This window comes from Mustela nigripes, chromosome 5 (assembly GCF_022355385.1).
Source record: "Mustela nigripes isolate SB6536 chromosome 5, MUSNIG.SB6536, whole genome shotgun sequence".
NCBI classification, from domain to species: domain Eukaryota; kingdom Metazoa; phylum Chordata; class Mammalia; order Carnivora; family Mustelidae; genus Mustela; species Mustela nigripes.
Window position 1 is genome coordinate 35,079,619 of NC_081561.1, and position 24,501 is coordinate 35,104,119.

Below are 24,501 nucleotides of genomic sequence, written 5' to 3' on the forward strand. Positions count from 1 at the left end.
ACGCTTGTGTTTGTCAGCTTTTACCCTACTACATGTCAGCACAACAGCAGTCCTCAAGGACACAGATGTCGCGTGTTTACTTCCTTGTATCCACCACTGCCCTGAAAGCCTTCACCACATACCCAACAGAGGAGCAGAAGGAAAGATGTACAAATGGATGGATAAATAAGCAATTGATCCTAGAGAGTTTAAGGTGAAACCAAAGGTAGGAACTGAGAATAAATCCCAAACTCCTTCGAAGTGATGTGCTGTCTTCACCTTCAACTCCCATCCCTCTCCACACGTGTGAGGACCACCAAACTTCCCCCACACGCCCAGACCCGTGAGGCTCTCTTGCATTTTCCCTGCCTCTACAAACAGCTTTCTCTCTCTGAAGTTTCCCAAACATCCACGCTCCTTCTCTGTAAGTGCAAATGTCTGGTCCCCCCAGGACGCATCACCCACTAACCCCCAAGCACCCCTCTACATTTTCTTGTTGCCCACGTGTCTCCCTCCACAGCACAACCTCTCCGCAGGCCGATGGCGCTCTTCGTCTTTCCGTGGGTGCTCAAAACACATGCTGGCGAGGAGGGACGAGTTCTGCCTTTAGGATATCACCCCAAAATACATTAACCAAAAGGGGAAACTTTTTAAATTTTTATTGATGAAGTACTTAGTACTTTTATCCCACTAAAGGTCTGATGTTAATGAATGATTATTCCTTCTAATAAAGTGGTTCTCAGTGGTGGAGAGAGAGGGTATTTTCCCCTGGGGACCCTGACTGTATGTGTAGACGTGCATGGTTGTCACACTTGGAGGGAAGGGAAAGCTGCTCCCGGCATCTAGTGGGCTGAGGGCAAAGATACCGCTAAACATCCTCCAGCGCACCTGACAAGGCCCACAGAAAAGCGCTGTCACCAAAATGTCCACAGTGAGAAGCTATTTCAATAGAACTATTTTTAAAAGCTCATATTCATATGAGCTCAAAATTCATATCTGTACATTTTTAATAAATATCGAAGAAAATGGGAAAAAATATTCAGTGAGTCTTCAAACATCACACAGTGATGTGCAAGAGAAAACCTAAGGCAGAGAGATGAGGATGTTGCCGTGCACCTGCCCTGTTGGGTCTCAGAGCTACAAAAGTCGGCAGTGAACAAAGGAAGCATGTGGAAAAGCTGGAGAGAAAGAGGACTAGGGAACATAAAATTGCTGTGGTTATTTAAAATTACTGTGGTTTTCATTTTTAATTTTTTTATTTAAATTCAATTTAGTTTATACATTCTGTATTATTAGCCATAGAGTTAGAATTTGGTGATTTATCAGCTGCATATAACACCCAGTGCTCATTATTTCAAGTGCCCTCCTCAATGCCCATCACCCAATTACCCCACCCCCCACCTTCTCCCAAAATCACTATTTTTTAAAACAAAGATGAAGTAGGTTAATCCAATCTCATCACTCAGAGACATAAAATCTGCCAAATAATAACTATGTATTCATTGTTTAGTTTTAAAATCCTCAATGTGTATACTTAATAAATAAAATAAACATTATTTAATCAGTTTTACACTAAAATGCAATGTTTTAATGTTCAAACATTATGTTACAGAAAAAAGCAGTAATGACTAGAACTCTAATATGTTACCATGAAAGCTAACCCATTGAAAAACACAGTAAATTAAAAATAAACCACCTAAACTGCCCAGATGTTCAGATTAACATTTTTCTGTTCACTGAATATTAAATGACTTTGGAGCTCTTTCCCCACCTAACCTATTCAAATCATTTTAGCATTCCCCTTAAAAATACATTTATACTCACATTCACTTGAACTTGAATGGACCAGTCACCAAGTATTGGGTGGGAAGATAATTGAAAAGTTTTGGAAACCACGCCGAGATCACTTCGTTCTGACAACCACTGCTGGATCAAATTTGACTTGGGGTCCTACAATGAAAACCATACATGTTAACTGTATAGACTGCCGTGTACATGTGTACCCTATCTGGTTACGAATGATGCCCTGAAGCACTCCCAGGCACATCCAAAACATGGCCATAGAGAGAGTTTCTGGAAAATGTTGGCTGTATATTACAAGACAGAAGACAACCAAAATTCTTCCTTTCTCATACTCCTCTCATCTTTATTCTACTCCACTTTTTAATTCTCAGAACTATATTTCCTTCAACATGGAACAAAATGACGTGTACACCACCAAACCTGTGTTGTTACTGTTAACTGTAGAGATCACAGGCCTCGTGTATTCAAGGCCCACCATGTGTCAGGCACTGTTTTATCATTACAATCACACATCACCCAATCATTACAATCACACATCACCCAATCAGGCACCTGGGTGGCTCAGTGGGTTGAGCGTCTGACTTCAGCTCAGGTCATGATCCCAGGGTCCTGGGATGGAGCCCCACATGAGGCTCTCTGCTCAGTGGGGACCCTGCTTCTCCCTCTCCCTCTGCCTCCTGCTCTGCCTACTTGTGCATGCTCTCTGTCAAATAAGTAAACAAAATCTTTAATAAAAAGTTTTTAAAATCTGTAATTCTCCCCCAGGGAAGGACTGTCCTCCCATTATAGTAGAAAACGGATTCCCAAAAGCTTAGGTAAGCACTCAACTGTAAGTAATAAGTGAATTCAGGATTCAAACCCATGTGCCTTTAAATCCAAAAAATGTATCCTAAAGATGCTCACCCAAGGGGATACGTGAAAAATCCTTCGTCCTAGACTCTCCCAGACAACAGGGGAAGGGAATAATCCCTTCACGCAGAATTCATCCAAACCAATCCAGCAGCCGTCCCGGATGCCTCTCCCATTCCCAGCCCTGTCAGCTCTGGCTATTTAACCTCCTCTCTCTCATCTTTCTCCTCCTTTCCATCCTCACACCCAGCCAGCACGGCCTGTTTTCTAACCATCACCACTAATCTCCCTCCTCCAGTGTCGCCCCTCCAAGACATCCTCCCCACCACCGACAGTGCTATCCATCTGAAACATAAATCTCAGACAAGACAAAGGGGTCAACATGCTTGGTCCCGTTGCTGACACAACAGGCAGTGAAGACACACCGGCTGTGATCGTTATGCTGGACCACAAGGTGATGCTGGCTCTTGTCTGCCTACAGAATGAGGTCTACACTCCTCTACACAGCATACAGAACTCAGGAGTCTGACTCCATCTACGTTCCTAAGCTCATCTTCCTCCAAACACACAGATCTGTTTGCAATTCACCTCTAAAAGCCTTTGCATCTAGGTCTCTACAACTGCTGCCTAGAGTGCCCTCCCTTCCCGTCCAGTCGGTGCAATAAGCTCCGGTATCTTGCCTCCTATCCACGCCACCAGCAGATGAAATGGCCACTTCCTGGAGAGCCCTACGATATCTGGAGTTTACCCCTTTTGAGAACATATTACTATATAAGGTCCTCGTGGTTAATATATGGGGGTTTTTGTTCCCAGACTGTGAGCTCCTGAGAACAGGATCAAATATTTTCCCTTATTCCTATGCTCTGTCCTTTGACTAGAGGTAGTGGGTTAGCCCAGTTACTACAAGCCAGAAGAAACCCCTCTTCCTGAGTGGGGTAGAACGTGAAAGTCATAAGTTAAGTACCATGCCAAGAACTGAGTATGGCGCAGTCTAGTAAGCCAGAAACTCACTGTTAAAACCGAAAACCAAAAGCAAGTCAAGACTAAGCAGGTCACCACCCTTGGCCAACTCCTGGGACAGGCACTCTAATCAGCAGTCGGCTCTCCTGTGCCTGCCACAGACTGATGCATGCGAGGCCCACAAAGTCTAAACACTCAAAACCCAAGGAAAAAAACACAAACCAGCGAATAAATATATGCTGTCTAATAATAAAGGGAATGCAAGTGAAAATGAAAAAAAAAATACCATTTTTCTTCTGTCCATCTGACAAAAATAAAAAAATAACAGTAATTCCCAGTGTCATTTAAACTGGGTGGAAAGGAATGTTCATACTCTGCTGGTGCATTATTTTGGTATACATTTGAGGGTACACATTTTTCTGGGGTGGGGCCATGGCCTCACAAGCAAAGGATGTCCTAAGTGAAGTTTTTGATGACTTTGTCCAGAGGATCTGGAGGGTTGGGAGTGAACGAGATAATTCCCCAGTTGCTCAAGCCTGTCTTAGACCTAGGCCTGTCACCAAAAACACATAGAGCGTAGAAACACCAGAAGTTTTCACACATCGGGATGTGAACAGGGCATCAGAGCAGAACCCCGCATTCGAACATCATCATTTCCTGCAAGGTCACATGCAAGACTGCCAGGTACCATGTGAACCGTGTCCCTGGCACAGCCGCCACAGTCACCACAGCTGGACGTGCTGGGAAAGTGGCCCCTTGTGCCCTCAGAGTCATCTTTAGATGGCCCAGGATCTCTCTCAGGTGTCTCGGCTCAGCACAGTCTCTGCTGCCTGGGCCAGACTGTCTCCAGCCACAAGTTCCCTGGCTGCAGAATGTGTCCCCAAGGAGAATTTTGGCCACTCGTTAGAGTCCTGGATGATGCACCCAGGGTCTGTCTAGAGTGGAGAACTGGAGAAGTCAAGTCACTTAAACAAAGTGGCCCTTCACCTCACCAGGGATGAGGTCATGGTTTTGCCCCAGCTGCTCCAGGCTGCAGGGCCAGGGCACAATCACAAGATAGAACCCCAATAACACCCCTCCCCAGGCAAGGTCATTCACCTGGACAAGGAGCAACACCTTTTTCAAGAAGGAAGTCAGGGCAGAAATCCCCTGAGCCAGCTGCCAGGCCAGTGTCGAAGGCACTTATTTCCAAAGTGTGAGCCCAGATATTAGCTGGAGGAAGCCGGAATTAGGGCAAGTTTTTACCACTGCTGAAAGGGCTGTGAAGGCCCTCTCATCCTGAGAAGGCTAGCTACTAAAGCAGCAAAATGAATAATATCCGTTGACAAAAAAAAAAACAAAAAAACACTGATCACCCCTGTACATGCTGTGACAATCAATATTTTAGCTACATCCTACAGCCATTCTTTTTCTTTTACAACTTAGTGGTTTGACCAGTTTTACACTATGCTGTGTTCACAAGTGTAGCTACTGTCGGCCCCGTTACATTGCTATGACAGTATCACTGACTATCTTCTTTTTTGTTTTGTTTTGTTTTGTTTTAAATGTTTTATTGTGTTATGCTAGTCACCACACAGTACAACATTACTTTCTGATGCAGTGTTCCATGCTTCATTATTTGTGTATAACACCCAGCGCTCCATGCAATATGTGCCCTCCTTAATACCCATCACCAGGCTCACTCAACCCCCACTCCCTTCCCCTCTGAAACCCTGTTTCCTGTAGTCCATAGTCTCTCATGATTTGTCTCCCCCTCTGATTTTCCCCCCAGTCACTCCTTGACCCGGCAAGATGGGTCCTGAGAAGTCGGCCTCTCAGCCATCAGGTGCACTTCTCCACCATAGCCTGCAGGTGGTGCTGTCCTGGGGGGTACCCATGGATTCAAGTCCGAGGCTCTTTTGTTACAGCAAGTTCTACTTTTTTTCTGGGAAGTTTTGCCAAGAAACCAACTATCGCACACTGAAAGATGGAGAAAACATCACAGTCTGGCCCAAATGACTGCTGTCAGACGAAGGAGGACAGCCGTGTGGGCATCAATGCTCTGATCTGGCTTCCACAAGTTAGAGGGAAGGAGGCCGCTGGACCTGAGCTCCTACCCCAGCCGCACCGCCTGCTTGCACAGAGCAGAGGATGGCTTTCTGCCCAGGCACCTGTGCCCAAACACTCTGGGTTCCAGGTGGAATTCTAACCTGTGTAAATCCCCACCCCTGGCCAAGAGGGCCACATCTTGGCCACGCAACTAGAACCAGAGATTTCTCTGAGCACTTCTGAGAAAGTCAAATGTGGCAAGCTAAGCTCAGAATTGGAGAAAAGAACCCAAGAGTACAAATTGAAGGTTCCAAAGGTGATCCTAAAGTAGCGTAGAGAAACAAAATAATAAATGCACAGACCAGCACCACTCTAAATGCTTTACTTAAATTATCTCACTTAATCTTCACAAAAACTCCTGGGAGGTGTTTGTCCCTTAATCCAGTAGTTAACATTAATCCAGTAGCTAGATTAATGCCTAGAGCAGGCAATTTATCCAGTGCTGACTTTTATTACCACAGGTAGAACAAGGCAGATTGGATAGAAACAGCCAGAAATAGGCAGATGTTGACTTGAAAGATGGTATGAATGTAGTCCATAAAACACTGCTTAGAAAGCTATTTGAATTCAGAAATGCTATTCTCTGGGGCACGTCTGCCTTTGGCTCAGGTCATGATCTCAGGGTCCCAGGTTCAAGCCCCAAGACAGGCTCTCTGCTCAGTGGGGAATCTGCTTCTCCCTCTCCCTCTGCCTCAGCTCCTCCTCACTGCCTGCGCGTGCTCTCTCTCTCAAATAAAAAATAAAGTAAAATAAAATCTCTGAAAAAAAAAAAAAGAAAGAAATGCTATTCACTATATCAACCTCCTTTATAAACATTCCAACACACAGCAAAGACAGAAATCCACAGAGCTAGAATTCTTGGAAATTCAAGAACATGCATCGAGCATCATGCCGACCAACGTTGTGCTTACTACAAACACAGACTGGCTTGAAGTTACACGTATACATGTCTGCTTCACTTTTGTTTGCTTTTTAGTTTAATTTAGAATGACAAAAAAGTTAAAAAGAATAGGAAGATACTGAACTAAAAAAGCCTGAACCTGCCTTCCATCCTATGGCATTCATTAGAACATTTAGGGTAACCAAAAGAGATCCCGGGACCAGGGACTTTCAGGTGTTATCAAGAGAGTCCCAAGAAAACAGGGATGGGTTAGTCGCCACCCTGTTTCCATGCAGTGATCCAATGTCTCATATCCTCCTCAGCGTAAGTGTAGAAAAGCAGGTCCAGCCGGATCTCAATTGTCCTCAACTTGGTTCTCACAGGAAAGCACTCAGTCTATGTTGCCTCTAGGGCATCAGAGCGTTGGAGAAGCAGAGGCCAGATGACTTCCTGCCATAGGGGATTCCCATAAACATAAGAGCTAATGTTTAGTGAACATGTACTATGTGGCAGGCATAATTCTAAATGCTTTACTTGGATTATCTCACAAAAACCTTTGTGAGGTATTACCATTATTACTCATTTTAGAAATAAAGAAACTGTGGTTCAGAGAGGTGCATTTTCTCCAGGTCTCACAACTAGCAACTATTCTTCTTAGAGCAGACAGTGATCCTTTTATAAGCCAAATCACACCATGCCTGTCCTCAGAATTCTCCAGTGAATTCTCATTTCACTCAGAGTAAAATCCAAGGTCCCTATCATGACCCTAAGAAGATCCTGCACAATCCCTCCTCTAACCCACCTACCTGTATCTTACCTCATCTCCTATTAGTTGTTCCCTCACTCTCTGGGACACTATCAGCCTCTTTTCCCCCAGTGCACCTAACAAGTTCCCACCTCAGGGTCTTTATACAAGCTGTTCCCTCTCTAGGGGCTCATTCTTTTACTTCCTTTAGATCTCTGCTCAAATAAGACTTCCCTAACAACCCCAGAGAAAATAGCAAACACAAACACTCTTTCTCTCTCTCTTAACACACACACACACACACACACACACACACACCAATTCTTTTATATACATTTTTTAAAGATTTTATTTATTCACTTAACAGAGAGAGCATAAGCAGGGTGCAGAGCAGGCAGACGTAGAGGAAAAAGCAGGCTCCCTGCTGATCAAGAAGCCCATTGCGGGCCTCGATCCCAGCACTATGGGATCATGACCTGAGCCGAAGACAGATGCTTAGCCATCTGAGCCACCGAAGCACCCCTACACCTTCTTTTTTTTTTTTTTTTTTTTTAAGTAGGCTGCTTGCCCAGCGCAGAGACCAATGCAGGGCTCAAACTCAAAACCGTAAGATCAACCTGTTCAACCAACTGAGCCACCCAAACCCCAGGCTTCCCACTTCATACACATATTTATGTGTTTGTTTAGTGTCTGTCTCCACACTATTCACTGAAATACATGCTTGATGTGAGCAGGAGACTTAATCTGTTCTGTTCACAGACCCATTCCAGGGGCCTGAACACAGAAGCTCAATAAAGGTTGACCAATGAATTAATCAATGAAAAAGCAAGGACTGGAGCCCGAGTTGCCCAACTCCAGAGCCTAAGCTCTGAACCCATTGTTCTACCATCTCCCCTCCGAGAAAGAGCACTCTCATGTTGGGAAGGAAGCTTATCCATGGTGAGTTCTAAAATAATATGAACAGGACTTCAAAGAGAGCTTTAGTGAGATAACTTGAACTTACTTTATTTCTGTCTGGCACTTACCTTAATGAGAATGTTTAAAGAAGTTTTATAAGGTTTAAAATCTGAGAAGAGTGTAATAATACGAAACTTCACTTCCTGCTTTGGCTTGTACAGAGACTTGTCTGTTTGAATGAAGACAGTCATTCTCTTGGTCTCAAATGATAAACGCGTACTATTAGAGAATAAAATCTCATCCTGGGCCCATCCAGTTACACGCAGCTCATAGATCCCATCTGCACTGTTCAGAGGGAGCTGGGGAAAATAAAGAGATCAGACAAATGACATTCTCATTTTGCCTCAGAAGTGTTTTTAATTGTAAATCAGACTAGAACATTTAAAGCCATAGTATTATTAACAGCAAAAGCCATGTTGAAAAACTCCCTCCTCGTAGGCACCAACATTAAACAATTTGTATTCCCTCCTAACAGCCTGCAGTTTTCTCCCCAGCTAAATCGGAGGGTTCCTGGAAAGGAGGGCTCAGCAGCAGTGACTGTGTCATTTCCTATTCCCAGAGCAAATTCTTCCTCATGGTCGCTGTGGGTTGGGATATCTAATATCTTTCAACATTTTTTCCATGTCCCCCTAGTTGAGGCAGTCCACTGGTGAAAAGCACATTTGCACAAGACTTCTTTCCTTGCTGTACTCTCTCGAGTTCTTTCCTACCGTGCACACGCTTCCTGCACCCCGCACAGCACGAGTCGCGGTGCTGGAAAGGACCGACACACTACTGCTGCTCTCGTAAGGCTCTCACTGACAGAATTCCTACCTTCCAGCATGAACAGACCAGAAGCCTTACTCAGCAGTTTGCTTGACCTGTGGCACCTGACGACAATCCTCCAGATGGGTGCTCCTACTAACACCTGTTTTATAAACAAGGAAAGTGGGGCTTGGAGGAGTTTGGGAAGTTGCTCCAGGTCAGAAGCAAAGATGCAACCCACAATGAGCTGTGCTACTCTGCTAAAAGCCTCCATTGGCTGCCTCTGAAACATGTCTGACCATTCCTCGACTCTTGCCCCTCTGCCCTTCCAAATGTGGAGTCTCCTTCTCCAGAGTTAGGGATTTGCTTCTCAAGAAGAGAATGAAGCTGTGTCATAGAAAGGATAGCATCTGCCTGGTTCTCTCTCTCTCCCTCTCTCTCTCTCTGGGATTCTTCACTCTGGAGGAATCCAGCTGTGCCATGTGATGAAGATGCTTGAGACGCCTGCAGGGAGAAACTGAGCACTCCCTCAGCACCAGCTTGATAGCCTTATGAATGAGCTCCCATACCAAGGATCCCCAGCCCTGGGGAATCCTTCAGGTGACTGCAAGTCTAACTGACATCTTGCAATATCCCAAATCAGAACAGCCCAGTTCCGTGGTTCCCCTATTCCAGACCCACAGAAATTGTGAGAAGCCATAAAAGCTTATTGCTGTTTTAATGCCAAAGCTTTGAGATAATCGGTTTACAACAGACGACTTAGCATACTTGACTCTCAGTTGGTTTTCATGTTAATAAACCTGCGATTCTAAAACTAAATTGTGATTCATTCTTGCAAATAAGTTTTGTCCACAGAAAGCTCGGAGACCTTCCAGTCATAGCAGCTACCTGGAAGCTAGCAAGATGCCTAAGAATACAAAGGAAATGTAACAAAGCACCAATAAAATGATCAACAAAAAATATTTAGGGAGAGAAATACTGATGTCCACAATTTACCTGGAGATACATTTAAAAAATAAGATGAATTAATGGACAGAGAGACAGAGAGACATGTTATAGAGCAAGTATGGCAAAATGTTAATGGGAGACTGGGAGTGGTGCGTATAAAAGGGTTCACTATGAATTCCTTCAAGTTTTGTGTATATTTGCAAATTTCTTAATAAAAAGTTAGAAAAAAAACAATCAGTAGCATCACATTCAAATAACTTCCAGTGCCAATTTCTGCTTTTCTTCAATAAATATTTCTTGAGCACCTTCTGTCTCCAGGTTGTTCTGAGTCTTTGGGATACAACATGAACCAAAGACGTGTGCCCTCATAGGGCTGGGAGTCTAGCTTGGAACCTGCATTCTTATATTCCATTTTCTCAAATGATACTTCAGCTCCCAGATTCTTTTAAATAGGTATTTTAATACTAAAAGCAGGACACAGTCTATGCCAGCCTATCAAAGACTTACACGTGGCAAAGATTCATAAATACTTCGTGTTTAAAATATGGTATTTGATAGGATTGATTTTCATGATCTGGAGACAGTTTGATCATTTTTAGGCCCCAGAACAGATAGCAGATTGAAGATTTATGGCAAATCCATGATGCAGCGGCCCAAAACTAAAGAGGCCCATTAACCACTAGAACACCAAAGAGTTAAAGAAACAGAAGTAACACACAATGTGTCCCAAAACCTTCTCTCCTATCCATCCTCCTTCAGGGAGCGCTGGCACTGCCTCAGGAGGAGACAGTACTATCTTCTGCTCCTCTCAGCTACACCTCGCCCCCCACATCCCCTCCTCCCACCCCAATTTGTTTTCTCAACTTCCCTGTTAGAAATCTCACCACCACCCCCCCTCCTGCATATGTAAGATTTACACAATTCAAGATGCTCAAAGCCTCAGTGTTCATCCCAGGGCTGGAAAGTCAGAGATGACAAGTGAACCTGGTGTATCAGCAGAGCAGGGGTGACTCTACAAGCCACAGGGCATCACTGTACGCCTTGGGGTGTCCCCACAGACTTTGCATGGCACCAGGAATCCTGTGACATGGTAGAGACCTTAGTTTTCCATTGCTAACAGTACAGGGGCAGAATGAGGAGACTGAAGAAAACACCATGGATTTAAGCAATCTCTATGGAAGTTTCTCTCTGTACCAGACCTAGGATGGGTTGTAACCTGCTCCCCACAGTGGAGAGGACACCAGAAGGTATTAGCTCCTGAATCTTCGCTGATCAACTGTCTCTGCCTTCTTGGGGTCACAATTATTGAAAGAGCTCCCAGGATTGGTAATAAAGAGGCTCCCTCATCAGAGATTTCCATATCTCTTATATAAGAACCAATTATTCGCCCACAGAGATTTGGGACCTCTGTATGTTGAGCCAAGACCAGATGGCTGGAGAAAGATACAATGCCCACAGAGGACACTGTCTAGCAGCAGGACAAGAGAAGGGGAGTGCACAACATCAAGGGGCTTTGATCAGCAAAGTATCGATTAGCATCTGAGTTGGGCATGTAAGATTCTCATTAGGCTAAGTCTATTCTGTGTATACATGAATGCTAATTTTCTAAGGAAATGATTGCTCTTTGCCCAAAATATGGAAGGAAGGTATGCTCAAAAAGTCCTTGGTGGACAGGCACTTGGCTGGCTCAATCAGTGGAGCATGTGATGCTTGACCTCAGGGTTGTGAGTTCGAGCCCCACATTGGGCAGAGAGTTTGCTTAAAAATAAAATAAAAATAAATAACAATTTTTAAAAAGGTCCCTTGGTGGGCAAGGAACTAATTTGGGTTGACTAAAACCATCTTGTCCTCTCTAAAAGATCAGTTGTCAAGGAAACTGAGACAACACAATAGCATTGATCCTACTCTACTTCATTAATAATGCTAGTTATTAAGAGTAGTGGAGATTTCAAATAACTTTCAAAATAAGGTTTGGGAATTTAAGAGGATGGTTTCTATTAAAAAATATTTTTAGGGGCGCCTGGGTGACTCAGTGGGTTAAGGCCTCTGCCTTTGGCTCAGGTCATGAGCTCAGCGTCCTGGGATTGAGCCCTGTGTTGGGCTCTTTGCTCGGTGGGGAGCCTGCTTCCCCCTCCCTCCCTGCCTGCCTCTCTGCCTACTTGTGATCTCAATCTCTCGGTCAAATAAATAAACAAAATCTTTAAATATATATATTTTTTTAAATATTAATTATACATAAAATAAACTTTAAAAACATTTCCAACTTTAAAAGCCACTTCTTCATTTAAGTTGGACTTCTTTACAGAGAGAATAAAAGAAATTTCTCCTAGCACATTCTCTGCAAAAAGTAATATTGGTATTAAGCATCAATTGTTTTTTAATTTACTTCTTATTAAAAGCTGACTGTAGTGTATCAAAAGTAAAAACAATAGGCTAATCAGATATTAAAAACACATTTGTTTCAATGCAGTCAAAATATTTATATTGTACAGCAAAAACTTGAGAGAACCTTAAAAAACAATTCAAAATGTTACATTTACAAACATGAGATTGCAAGAGCACATTCTGAAAGTTGGGTCTATGTTAACTGAAAACTCGTAACCATACAGAACTTTCTATTTTTGCCAAGAATGATCACATTTTCCCAGACACTTTATGACTAGGTCTTTAAACTTCTGTTTTACTAGAAAAGGGATATAGTCCTAAATATAATCTCCAGTAAAGCTTTCAGTAGATAATTGCTATATCTACAACAATAGAAATAGCATTAATATTAAAGACAAATACAGGATGTTGGAGTTTGTATTTCACACAGTTAAGACTTAAAAGAGTCAGAGCAGCCAAATTCCAGCTTAATGATAGTTTGGCCAGGTACAGTTTATAATAAACTGACATTACCGGAACAGGCCCAGGTGCCCTCATCCGGCCTGATGCCTTCCCTGTTCAGCCCTTCTACTCTTCCAGCCTGTGCACCTGCAGGCTTCTCTGAAGAAACCAGACAGTTGTACTTTAAACTGTGGTTCCTGGGGGTGCCGGGGAGGCTCAGTCACTTAAGCATCTGCCTTGGGCTCCAGTCCTGATCTCAGGGTCCTGGGATCGAGCCTCACCCATGGCTCCCTGCTCAGCAGGAAGTGTGCTTCTTCCTCAGCTCCTCCCCCGACCCTCAGGCTCTCTCTCTCAGATAAATAAATTAAATGTTTTTTAAAAATAAAAACATAAACTGTGGTTCATGGACTTAAATCCCACCACCTTCTGCTGTAAGACTATTGTATTACACTGGATTTACTTTAACCATTTATTAGAAAATTCTTTCAACAGCATATGGCCAGCTTCTAATGTTTTAGGGTACAAGAACACAATGCGATATTTTATTATCACTGAGATTGGGTTTCCCCACTTCCACCTGCTTCGCCTCTTTTTCCCTACTTTCTATTTAACAGTAGAAAAGCAGTTTTATTTCTTAGTAAGGAAAGCAGAAGCATAATAGGTAAGAAATCATAGCCATGGAATATAAGTAATTTTTATAAAGCACTGTTTGGCCACACTGTGTTCTCTAGGAACAACCCCACTCCACTTCCAGTGATTCCTGAATATGTTTCATAAGTAACCTTCAGGAAGTAATGGAGGAAATGGGGGAACCTGGCTCATCAGGTGATGCTGATTCTACATTAAGTATGTAAAGTGTCAGGGCTAAAGTTGTTCAAAGGAAAACCACCGGCCCAAGGTGAACTAGCTTGCTCCCAGACGAGCAAACTGAGATTTAATGGCAGTTTCAACTTCTCCAGGAGTGGACTTTTAGGACAATCAATCTGGAACTTTCTGACAAGCACCCATGAGGTAATCTGTCACATGGGCCCTCTCCATCCCCACCCCTACCCAAAGGAAGATGAGGTAATCTACAGGATAAGACCCCAGGCCCTTCCCCCTAAGGGAAGGTGACCTTGTCTGGAACAATCCTTTCTTTTCTTTTGCTAATAACTTCCTTGCCCCACCCTCCTTCCTACAAAAATCTTCCACACGGTACAACTCTGGAGCTCCCCCTCTACTTGCTAGATGGGATCCTGTCCAATGGCTTAATAAGGCCAATTAGATCTTCAAATTTACTAGGCTGAGTTTTGTTTTTTTAACAAAGTCACCAGTCAACTATTCTCAGAAAAGTATACTAAATGGCATCTCTTGTTGGATGCTGTGGTCTCCGTTCTCTATTGTACATTCAAAGTGTGAAGCCCCAAAACAAAACATAGTCATAAAAGCACAAACTTCTAAATCAAAGCGATGACAAGTAGGATCAGTTCACAAACAGCATGTAATCATCAGGTTTTATGACTTTCTCAACAAAATAATAACCCCTTTCCACTTCTATAGGAAATTTTTACAGCACTTTCACATCTTACTTCACCTCTGGGGTATCCCCTATGAAACAGGAGGCAGTTTCTTTATCCCCTTTTCCAGGGCTGGGACAAGGGTGAGGTGGGTGAGGCCCTGTCCCAGGTGCAAAACTTAAAGAGGAGACAAAAAAAATTCAGCAACCAAGATAAATAAATTTGTAATATTTAAAATATTTCAAAGTAGAAATAATGTAAAAACTTAAATTATGAACAACAACAACAACAAAAAAGTTTCAATAAAGACAGGATCAGTATCACCAATGCCTCAGCCTTCAGTAGAGCTCAGCGTGGCACTCCACTTTTCCAGGACAGAGAAACTGAAGGACAGAGTGATCATTAATACACCCTCAAAACTCTAAGGTTTTTTAAGGCAGATGCCTGTGTTTGTGGCAATAGTCCAGGCCAGGTTCCCTCAGTGAGTTCCCTATTTTACGTGAAGAAAATCTCTGCTATGGGTTTGAAAAGGCTGATAACCAATCTCCTTGCAGTAACAGTATTCTGGGTCTAAATGTGAAACTGAACTCAAGTCAAATTCACAAGGGGTGTAAACTGATATAAAGGCCAACAAAATATTAATTTTTTGTTTCATTGGTCAAAGCAATATATATTTCTGAAACCAAATTTTTTAAATGGATACTTACTGATGGAAGAGTAAGTGTCTTGAAAGAGCCTAAAAGCAAAACAGGGAAGAAAAGAGAGTCAGAATTTGAATACAATGATATACTACACAACTCCGAAGACTTTCCTAATACTCTTTCGGATGGAGAAGGAATCATAAGCTTACAGAATCATAAACTTATTTGGTCAAAACAAAACAATTATGTGAAAGCCCAGAATACCTGAGGGATTACCATAGAACTTCGTGCCAAAGAATTAAGGAAAGCTAAGCCAGACTTAAAAAGCCATCAGTGGGTGAACCCCACCCCCCAAAATTAGCTTAAGTTCTTCTTTTCTTTTCCATTATCATTTTTGTTGTCATCGTTGCTGCTGTTTATGTTGCTGCTTTAAGGTTCTAAATATTAGGGGCGCCTGGGTGGCTCAGTGGGTTAAGCCTCTGCCTTTGGCTCGGGTCATGATCCCAGGGTCCCGGGATCAAGCCCTGCATCAGACTCTCTGCTCCGCGGAGAGCCTGCTTCCTCCTCTCTCTCGGCCTACTTGTGATCTCTCTGTCAAATAAATAAATAAATAAATCTTTTAAAAAAAAAAAAAGGTTCTACATATTGGAGGGACATATGAATCTGTGTTGAGAAAGAAGTTGAGGTTTATTTATGTTCTCAGACCCTCGTGATAAAGGAAGAAAAGGAAGGCATTAGTCACATCAGGGGTGAGCTGGGACTCATCACTGAGTCACTGGTATTAGAGTGATGCAGACTTCTTTTCATGTACAGTTTCTAAACATAGGGCTGCTAATTTAACTCATGCCAATTTCTCATCAGATCTAATTACTTCAAGGGAAAAAATGTTTCAAGTTAAAAATAAAAGAGTACTTATCCAAAGGTCCTATTGAAGTGACATGAATTCAGAGGTGATGATGGACCCTCACAGTTCCTTCATTTAAGAAATACTTGTGAATATTTAAGAAGTATTTACCACCATGAATAAGACAGACATGGTCCCTGTCCTCCTGGAAGCCACATGTGTCTATCCTATAGAAACAGACAGACACCAGAGCAGAGCACAGTAGAGAGCAGGGGTTAAGCAAGTGGCCTCTGGAATTAGACTCCACCAATTCTATACTCATCAACCATGTACTAGCCCCATCCTTGAAAGAGTTACCTGATTGTCTGGGTTCAATTTCTTCACCCATAAACTGAGCATGTTAATAATAGGACCAATCTCATAAAGTGGTTGTGAAGAATAAGTATGTTGATACCTAGAAAGTGTATAGAACAGTGTCTGGCACAGAGGAAACACTTGAAAAATGTAAGTCACTGTAGCGCCAGAAAACTTGGAAGAGATCTCCTCTGGGGATGTCCGTGTGCCTCTATAGCAGGGTCTTCCCATTTTCATAATAGAGCACTCAGTCGATCAGTACATATCACCAATGTCAAGTTAGATTATCAAGTCATATACATACATGCACTTTCTCAACCAAAATACTAAATATTAGAAAACCTTAGTTCCTTAGTTTTGCTCAATAAAATAAAAAAAGTAAAAGTTAGTACGTTTTCTGCCTACACCCTTATAAATGGTCTTGCACAATCCCCAATGTGTGCACACCCACCTGAAGACCACTGCCCCAATGGGCCTCCGTGAAATACAAATATGTTTTCAGAAGCAGATAAGCAATTCGTCAAAATCACTTATCACCTAGCACAGACCAGTTTATCCAGTGACTGTCACCATAGGAAGCAAAGAGCAGGACTCTTAAATAACAGGACACTGGACAAAAAGTGTCTTGAAAAGGTGACAAAGAGAAACAACTGAAGAGATACAGCGCCAACACGGGAGGGCGGCAATAAGAAAAGGACAGAGCCCACCCCACAGGGACCAGGAAAAGGCTCCCAGAGAAAACGATGCCAGAAGTCTCAGATTGGGACGATAAGGAAAAATTAGCCAGATGAGAAAGGAAGGGAAGAGTTTCCAGGCAGAGCAGCAGCAAATGCAAAAGAGCGGAGCTCAGCATGAGTCTACAGAAGAAAAGAGCTGGCAGGGAGAGGACTAGAAAGATGAGGTTGGACCAGATCCTAAAAGGCCTTTTGCACAGAGTGAGTCCTGGCTGGTATTAAATATCCCAAGTTATGCCACTGTCCCAGCATCCTGATGCAGCAATTGTCCTGAATCGTTTTGGTTTACTGAAATATTGATAAGAGGTGGGTTTAATTTTCACAAGACTTAACTTTGAAATATTGGTATTATCTCAACTTGTGGGAAGAAACTTCTCCTCATTAAGTTCTTCTTTTAATGGGATAGCCATATTCCATACTGAATTGAAGTAAGATTTGAGAAGCCCTATGATATTGCAGCCACTGAACTTGGTCAGTCAAAAGAACCATAAATACAGACAATTTACTTGACAAGTTTTGTGTTGTAAAAATATTTGTTGAAGGGAGTCATAGTACTCTCCAGGCAAAAAGACAAACCCTGTAAAATATTTGGACTGAAACATTTAAATAGTTCAATATGCAGGAATAGATGGAATTGAGAACATCCTCCATAGAGCAGAATTTGCTCTGATCTTAACACGTACCTCAGCAGACGAAGAGAGTGTGTTCTCAATAAAAATATACTAACAATGAACAAATGCTCTTTGAAACTAAAAATAATACCATTTACCCTAGCATCCCCCAGAAAAGAATACTTAGGTATAAATCAAATAAAACGGGTACAAGATCTATATGAAGAAACTACAAAACTATGATAAATGAAATCAAGAAAGGATTAAATAAATGAAGAGATATTCAATGGATAAAAAGATTCAACACTGTCAAGACATCAGTTCTTCCCAACTTGATCAATGCAATCCTAATCAAAATCCCAGAAAGTTATTTTGTGAAAATCAACAAACTGATTCCAAGACCCAGAATAAGCATCACGATACTGAAGGACAACAAAAGCTGGATGGCCAGTACTAATAACTCCAAGACTTACTGCAAAGCTACAGTAATCAAGGCAGTGTAGTATTGTCAGAAGAATAGACAAACTGATCAATGGAACAGATGAAAGAGCCCAGAAATGAACCCCTACTAATATGGTTGAATGATCTTTGGTAAATGAGCAAAAACAATGCAATGGAGGAAAGACTGTCTCTTCAACAAATAATCCTGGAACGGACAACCACATGTAAAAAAAAGTGAACCTAGACATAGTATTTATCCCCTTCAGAAAAACTGACTCCAAATGGATCACAGACTTAAATATAAAATGCAAAACTATAAAACTCCTAGAGTATAACATAGGAGAAAACCTAAATGACCTTGTCTTTTTAGATATAAGACCAAAGATACAATCCATTAAAGAAACAATTCAGGGGAGCATAGGTGGCTCAGTCAGTTAAGCATCCACCTTCATCTCAGATTGTGATCACAGGGTCCTGGGACAGAGCACCATGTTGGGCTCCCTGCTCAGAGGAAGGTGGGTGGGGAGGGGGGGTGGGCCTGCTTCTTCCTTGCCACCCCCCACTCATGTTCTCTCTCTTTCTCTCAAATAAATAAAATCTTTTTTTAAAAAAACTCATAAGCTGGACTTCGTCAAAATTAAAAAGTTCTGCTATGCAAAAGACAACGTCAAGAGAATGGGAAGAAAAGCTGCAGACTGGGAAAAAATATTTGCAAAAGTCAAGGACTATAGTCCAAAATCTACAAAGAAATCTTAAAACTCAACAATAGGAAGCAAATAACAGACTAAAAAATGGGCCAAAGTCATTAATAGACAACTCAGCAAAGAAGATACACAGTTGGCAAAGAAGCATAATAAAAAGATGCCCCACATCATAGGGAAATGCAGATTAAACAATAAGATACCAGGACACTTCTATCAGTCACTGACAATGTCAAATGCTGGCCAGGATAAGGAGCAAGAGGAACTCTCCCATACGGCTGATTTACAATGCAAAAAGGTACAGCCACTTGGGAAGACAGTTAAGCAATCTCTTAAAAAACTTAATATATTCTTACCATACAATCCAGCAATTCCATTCCTTGGTATTTACTCAAAAGAGCTAAAAACTTATGACCACCCACAAAATCTGCACGCAGGTATTTACAGCAGTTTTATTCATAACTGCCAAAGCTTGGAAGCAACCAAGTTTCCTTCAGTCAGTGAATGAAGAAATAAACTGTGGTACATCTAGACAATGGAATACTATTCAGCTCTAAAAAGAAATGAGTTATCAAGCCATGAAAAGACATACAGAGAAACCTTAAATGTGGGATGCCTGGGTGACTCAGTCAGTTAAGCATCTGCCTTCCGCTCAGGTCATGGGTCCTGGGATTGAGTCCCACATCGGGCTCCTTGCTCGGCTGGAAGCCTGCTTATTCCTCTACGTCTGCCTGTGTGTGTGCTTACGTGCTCTCTCTCTCTCTCGTTGAGAAAAATAAATAAAATCTTAAAAAAAAAAAAAAAAAGAAAGAAAGCTTAAATGTATACTGTAAAGTGAAAGAAGCCAGATCTAAAAAGGCTACATACTGCATGATTCCAAATAAATGGCATTCTGGAAAAAAAACAAAACTATGGATATGATAAAAAGATCAGGTTGCTGGGAAGTAGCACAGAGAGATGAAAAGGCAGAGCACAGAGGGATTTCAAGGTAGTCAAAATACTCTGTATGGTATTATAATAATGGTTATATGTCAATATACATTTGCCAAAATCCACAGAATATACAACACCAAGAGAGAACCCTGATGAAAACAATGGACTTCCATTGTTTATGATGTGTCAGTGTAGTTTCATTCCTGCTAAAAAAAAAAAAAAAAAAAAAAAAAGGTACCATCTGGTTTAGTGATCTTGATAATGGGGAAGGCTGTGCATGTGTGGGAACAGGGATAATATAGAAAATTGGGGGGGAAAAAAAGCCTTTATTTGACTGTTCAAATCATTGGATCACTCCTATATATTATATAAATTATATAAATGTATATATAAATAATATAAATAAAAGATTATATATATAATAATATACATCATGGAATGGTCAGACAACTTGAACATTCAAATAATTTATGGATTATAACCTACTGAATAAAGGAAGAGTCCATGAGCGCATGCTTCTCTGTAATTAAACACATGACTAAATGATGGAGAAGAAAAAGTTCTTCTTTACTGTAGAATTCCAACAAGTAAATATAGAAGGAATCATGGAATTGGGAAATTTCACAGCTATCCTGGAAATAATTGATTCAAGCAACAATCATCAATCTTGTGTGTACAAGCTGGGTGAGTGAGATTCATGAGAAATAATGAAGTATTGTTGTTTCAAACTGCTACGTTTTGGGTGAATCGCTCACAGAAATGGATGACTGGAACACTCTTGAAATAAAAAGATTAACTAGCAAACCTGTAAAGGTGCACAGAGCAGTACAATAGCCTCCATCCACGTTGGCTACTGAAATGAGCAACTGAAATGTGCTCCAAACGCAAAATACACCCCATATTTCTAACACTTAAAGAAGTAAAAAGAATGTAAACCATCTCAGTAATAATTTCATAGTGAGTACATGCTGAACTGATTATATATTTATGAATTATTGGGTTAGATTAAAGTACACAATTAAAATTAATTTTATCTGGATTTTCTTTACCTTTTTTTAAAAGATTTTATAAGTAATCTCCACACCCAACATGGGGCTCAAACTCACAACCCCAAGATCAAAAGTCACATGCTCCACTGACTGAACCAGCCAGACACCCCTATATTTTACTTTTTTTTTTCAAAGATTTCATTTATTTATTACAGAGAGTCTGTGTGCACAAGCGAGCAAAGAGAGGGGGTGCGATGCAGAGGGAGAGGGACAAATGGATTCCATGCTGAACACAGAGCCCAACACAGGACTTGAGCTCACAACCCTGAGAGCATGGTGACCTGAGCCAAACCAAGAATTGGAAGCTTAACTAACTGAGTGACCCAGGTGCCCCTATTTTTTACTTTTTTATTTTGGGTATTATAAAATGTTGTATTACATACATGGTAGAATCATACTTCTATTAGACAATGTTAGTCTGGAGGATGGAGGACTCCCATTTCTGCTTAGAAGCAATAAAACAACAAGCTAGATCTGATTGCCTGCAATTTTTAAATATGGTGAATAAAATAATATGTAAATAATAATAGATACTATTTATAGTGTTATAAAAGCATGACATATATTAACTGATCTAATCCACATCATAATCCCATTAGGTATTATTTTCCTTATTTTTTTTTTTTTTTTTTTTTACAAATAAGAACCCTAAGTCATAGAGACATTAAGTGACTCGCCCAAGGTCACCCACAGAAAAGAAGTAACAGAGCCAAGATTCTAATCCAGGCAGCCTGGCTCTTGGGTCTGAGCCATAAATCATCATTCTGGGCTCCCTCTCAGCACAGAACCACCAACTGAACCTTTGTGCCTTTTTTTTGTTTTTTAAAGATTTTATTTATTTAGTTATTTGAGAGAGAGAGAGCATGAGAGGGAAGAAGGAGAAGCAGAGAAGTGAGAGGGAGAAGCAAGACTTCCTGAAGCTGGGAGCCTGATATGGGACTCCACCCCAGAAGGGATCAAGACCTGATCTGAAGGCAGTCACTTACCCAACTGAGCCACCCAGGCGCCCTACCTCTGTGCTTTTATTCTACATACCCTTGATTACTGTAAAAGTTCCCCAGCCTAGAGAGCCTCTTTGTGCACATTCTCACCCCTCCGTCACAGAGGTTCAAAACCTCTATTATCTCAGGACTCTTCTCCTCAGCTCTATGCTAGTCATCAAAGGACCTAAGGATTCTTCTTTATCCACGTTGCTCCCAACCTTTCAAGTTCAGCTATAAGTGCTGCGATGGCAGAACTAATTTTAAAATAATTCATGTTATACAAAAACTTCTGAAAAGGATACAAAAATTAGAAAATTTCCCAACTCTCATATCACTTCCTCATACTACAGTTCTGATACATTCAAAGAAAATTTCAAGATCTGAAAAATCCCTCTTCAAAGGAAAGTTAAAAATAACCACATATGTCTATAGCTGGGACCCCAGGGAAGCCAGGGGTTTTGTGGGAAGTGCTGCTGTATTCAGTACCTGGTAAAGGGAGGAGATAGGACTTGGGGGGCAGCGGTACGTGCACAAGACACGTACTCTCAAAAACAGCCAAGACCCTTGAGAACTGTCCTGAGCCAGGCGGATGGGGTTGGACCTTCACCCAAGGAGCAGTGCCTCTTGGGCAAAGCGATTCTCTTAGCAGATGCAAACCCCAAAGTGGGCTGGCTTTGAGGGCAGAATGCCACAGCACTCCCAGGAGCTGGAGAGAACCAGTCCTTCTCCTCCGAAGGGCTCTACCTGGGTGCCACAGCACAGATCCACCACGATATCCCACACTGGGAGAAAATGGACAAAATTAGACTGCAGAAAGTGGAACCCCAACGACCAGTACCCTCGATTACGGAGAGGTATTTATTTTTCATTACTTTAGGATAAGTCATCGGGGTTGGCCATTCTGTCAGGCCTGTGACTTGGAGGAAACAATGTGCTTCCTCTCCATCATGGCCTGACACGCAGTCTACCTCCCATCACTGGCAAATTTACAAAGACTGTGCGTGTGTGTGTGTGTGTGTGCGCGCGCATGTATTTTGGGGCAGGGGCTGGGTGTATTTATTTTTATCTAAGAGACACTAAACAAGGAGAAAGTAAAAAACAAAACGAAACAAAACAAACAAACAAAAAACCAGCTGAGAATCTACAATCCAAATAAATCCAATAGTTTGATTAATCGGAGGACAAGCATTTCAGCAACTCAGGACCAGCTACCCAGATTCGAAGTGCAGGAAACCCCAGTTCATAGAACTTTTTTTTTTTTTAATGTAGCTCTTTTGGGTCAAACCCTCGAGGGGCTTTCTCATTAGAGAAAAACTGGAAGAGGAGGTTGACTGCATGCCTGGCTCTCACTACTTTGACACATGACGGTGTCTGTTCACAGACCCAGGAAAAACAAGGCCAGAAACAGAAGCTGCTCCCAAAAGCCAGAGCGTCAGGGCAGAGATGTCCCACCCAACCCTAATTCTTGCTACATTCAGGGAGTGGCTCAAAGGATGTGTAGAGAGATCCAGTTTAAAGCCCACTCACTGGTCTCATGTGTCATTATTAAAAGGTCAACTTCAAGTACTTGACATTTTTTTCAACTTGTGTTCTCTCCAAATTTACAAACGCAGCCTGGAATGTCCTAGGCACTTACTCAGCCTTATGTGAAAGTCCTAACATTCTAGCAATAATTTACACAACCAAAACCTAAAGCTGGGAGTGAACCGGTGGGAATGTAGATGCCCAATGGTCATCTCTTTCTGTACTGTTGCTAGGTTGAAGATTAAATAGACAGCATTTGCAAATTGCTATGACCATTTCTGCTCCCTCTGAGCAAGGTTCCACTCAGACATGGGAAACAGGCACCACCTCTAGAAACACTAACTCGTGTTCCTTTAAATCTCAAACAAAAGATCCGCTCTGGGACGAAAAGTCCTTCTCAACATTATTGTAGATAAGTCTGTAGGACTCAGGTTATTCTTGTGTGTAACCACAGAAAGTCCATCTTAGAATCCTTTCAGATGCTTTCTCCTTCCCAATGCTGCCGAAGCCACTCAAAAGAAACCTTGTTTTAAGGCTTCACACTTGGCACAAGCCTGAGAGCTGGCCGTTTGATTTACAAATAAAGTCAAACTATTTTTAAGTTGTATAATAAGCATACACAAAAACGAACCTTCCCTTAGCTTTTTAAACACACTCTATAATACCATATGCTGCCTCTTCTCACATCTGTGCTCACCAAATAGCTCTGTGGAGAACTGCTGAAGGAAAGGGGTGATGTGTAATGGGAAATCCAACAGATCCAGAAACAGTCCCTATGGGTAAAAAAAACAGCTTTTCCACTAAATGCATATAAATATATATGTGTATATGTACGTATGTATATGAATGTATATGCAAATATATACATACATATACATTTATATGTCTGACTTAATAGTTACTGCTTAATTATTTTTGGTAGTTCTCTGCTATTCAGTAATATAAACTAAAGTATATCACTATCCTGGCTGAAAACTTGGACCTCCTTATCAAGTTATTAAATAACTCTCTCATTGTTCAGCATTTTCTTTGATCACAGGGAGACAAACCAAGAAATAGGGTTTCCCCCTACAAATCCGTGGAAGACAAAACCTTAAAACATGCTTCTGCTTCACAGTTTACTGTCACTATAAAGCTAAGTAACTCTTCAGTGCATCCAATCTATACAGAAAAGACAAGCATTTTGAGTAAAACAAAACAAAAATATCTCCTTTGGCCTCTTACACATTCCTTTAATTTTTTTTTCTCTCTTGCCTCTCCTTATTTACAAACATCCCAATAAACAGGAGTTTCATAAATAATGTGTTGCTCCAGTTAGACCACTGAGTATCAACAGGTCAAACAAAACCCACTAAAAGTAAAATAAATACAATGTTACAGTATAAACTAAATGTTGGGTTCAAAACAGATG

General features: G+C 41.5%; 1 protein-coding gene across 2 annotated transcripts in view; it reads right to left on the minus strand.

Annotated features, from left to right (window-relative positions):
• CD109 (CD109 molecule) overlaps nucleotides 1–24,501 on the minus strand; it is a 136,832-nt gene that overhangs the window by 100,439 nt on the left and 11,892 nt on the right. For both annotated transcript variants that reach the window (XM_059400144.1, XM_059400145.1), the window contains exons 3-5: nucleotides 14,983–15,011; nucleotides 8,330–8,560; nucleotides 1,804–1,929 (exon numbers count right to left, since the gene is read on the minus strand). In XM_059400144.1, the coding sequence (XP_059256127.1) occupies nucleotides 1,804–1,929; nucleotides 8,330–8,560; nucleotides 14,983–15,011 (386 nt within the window). The remainder of the gene's footprint in view (nucleotides 1–1,803; nucleotides 1,930–8,329; nucleotides 8,561–14,982; nucleotides 15,012–24,501) is intronic.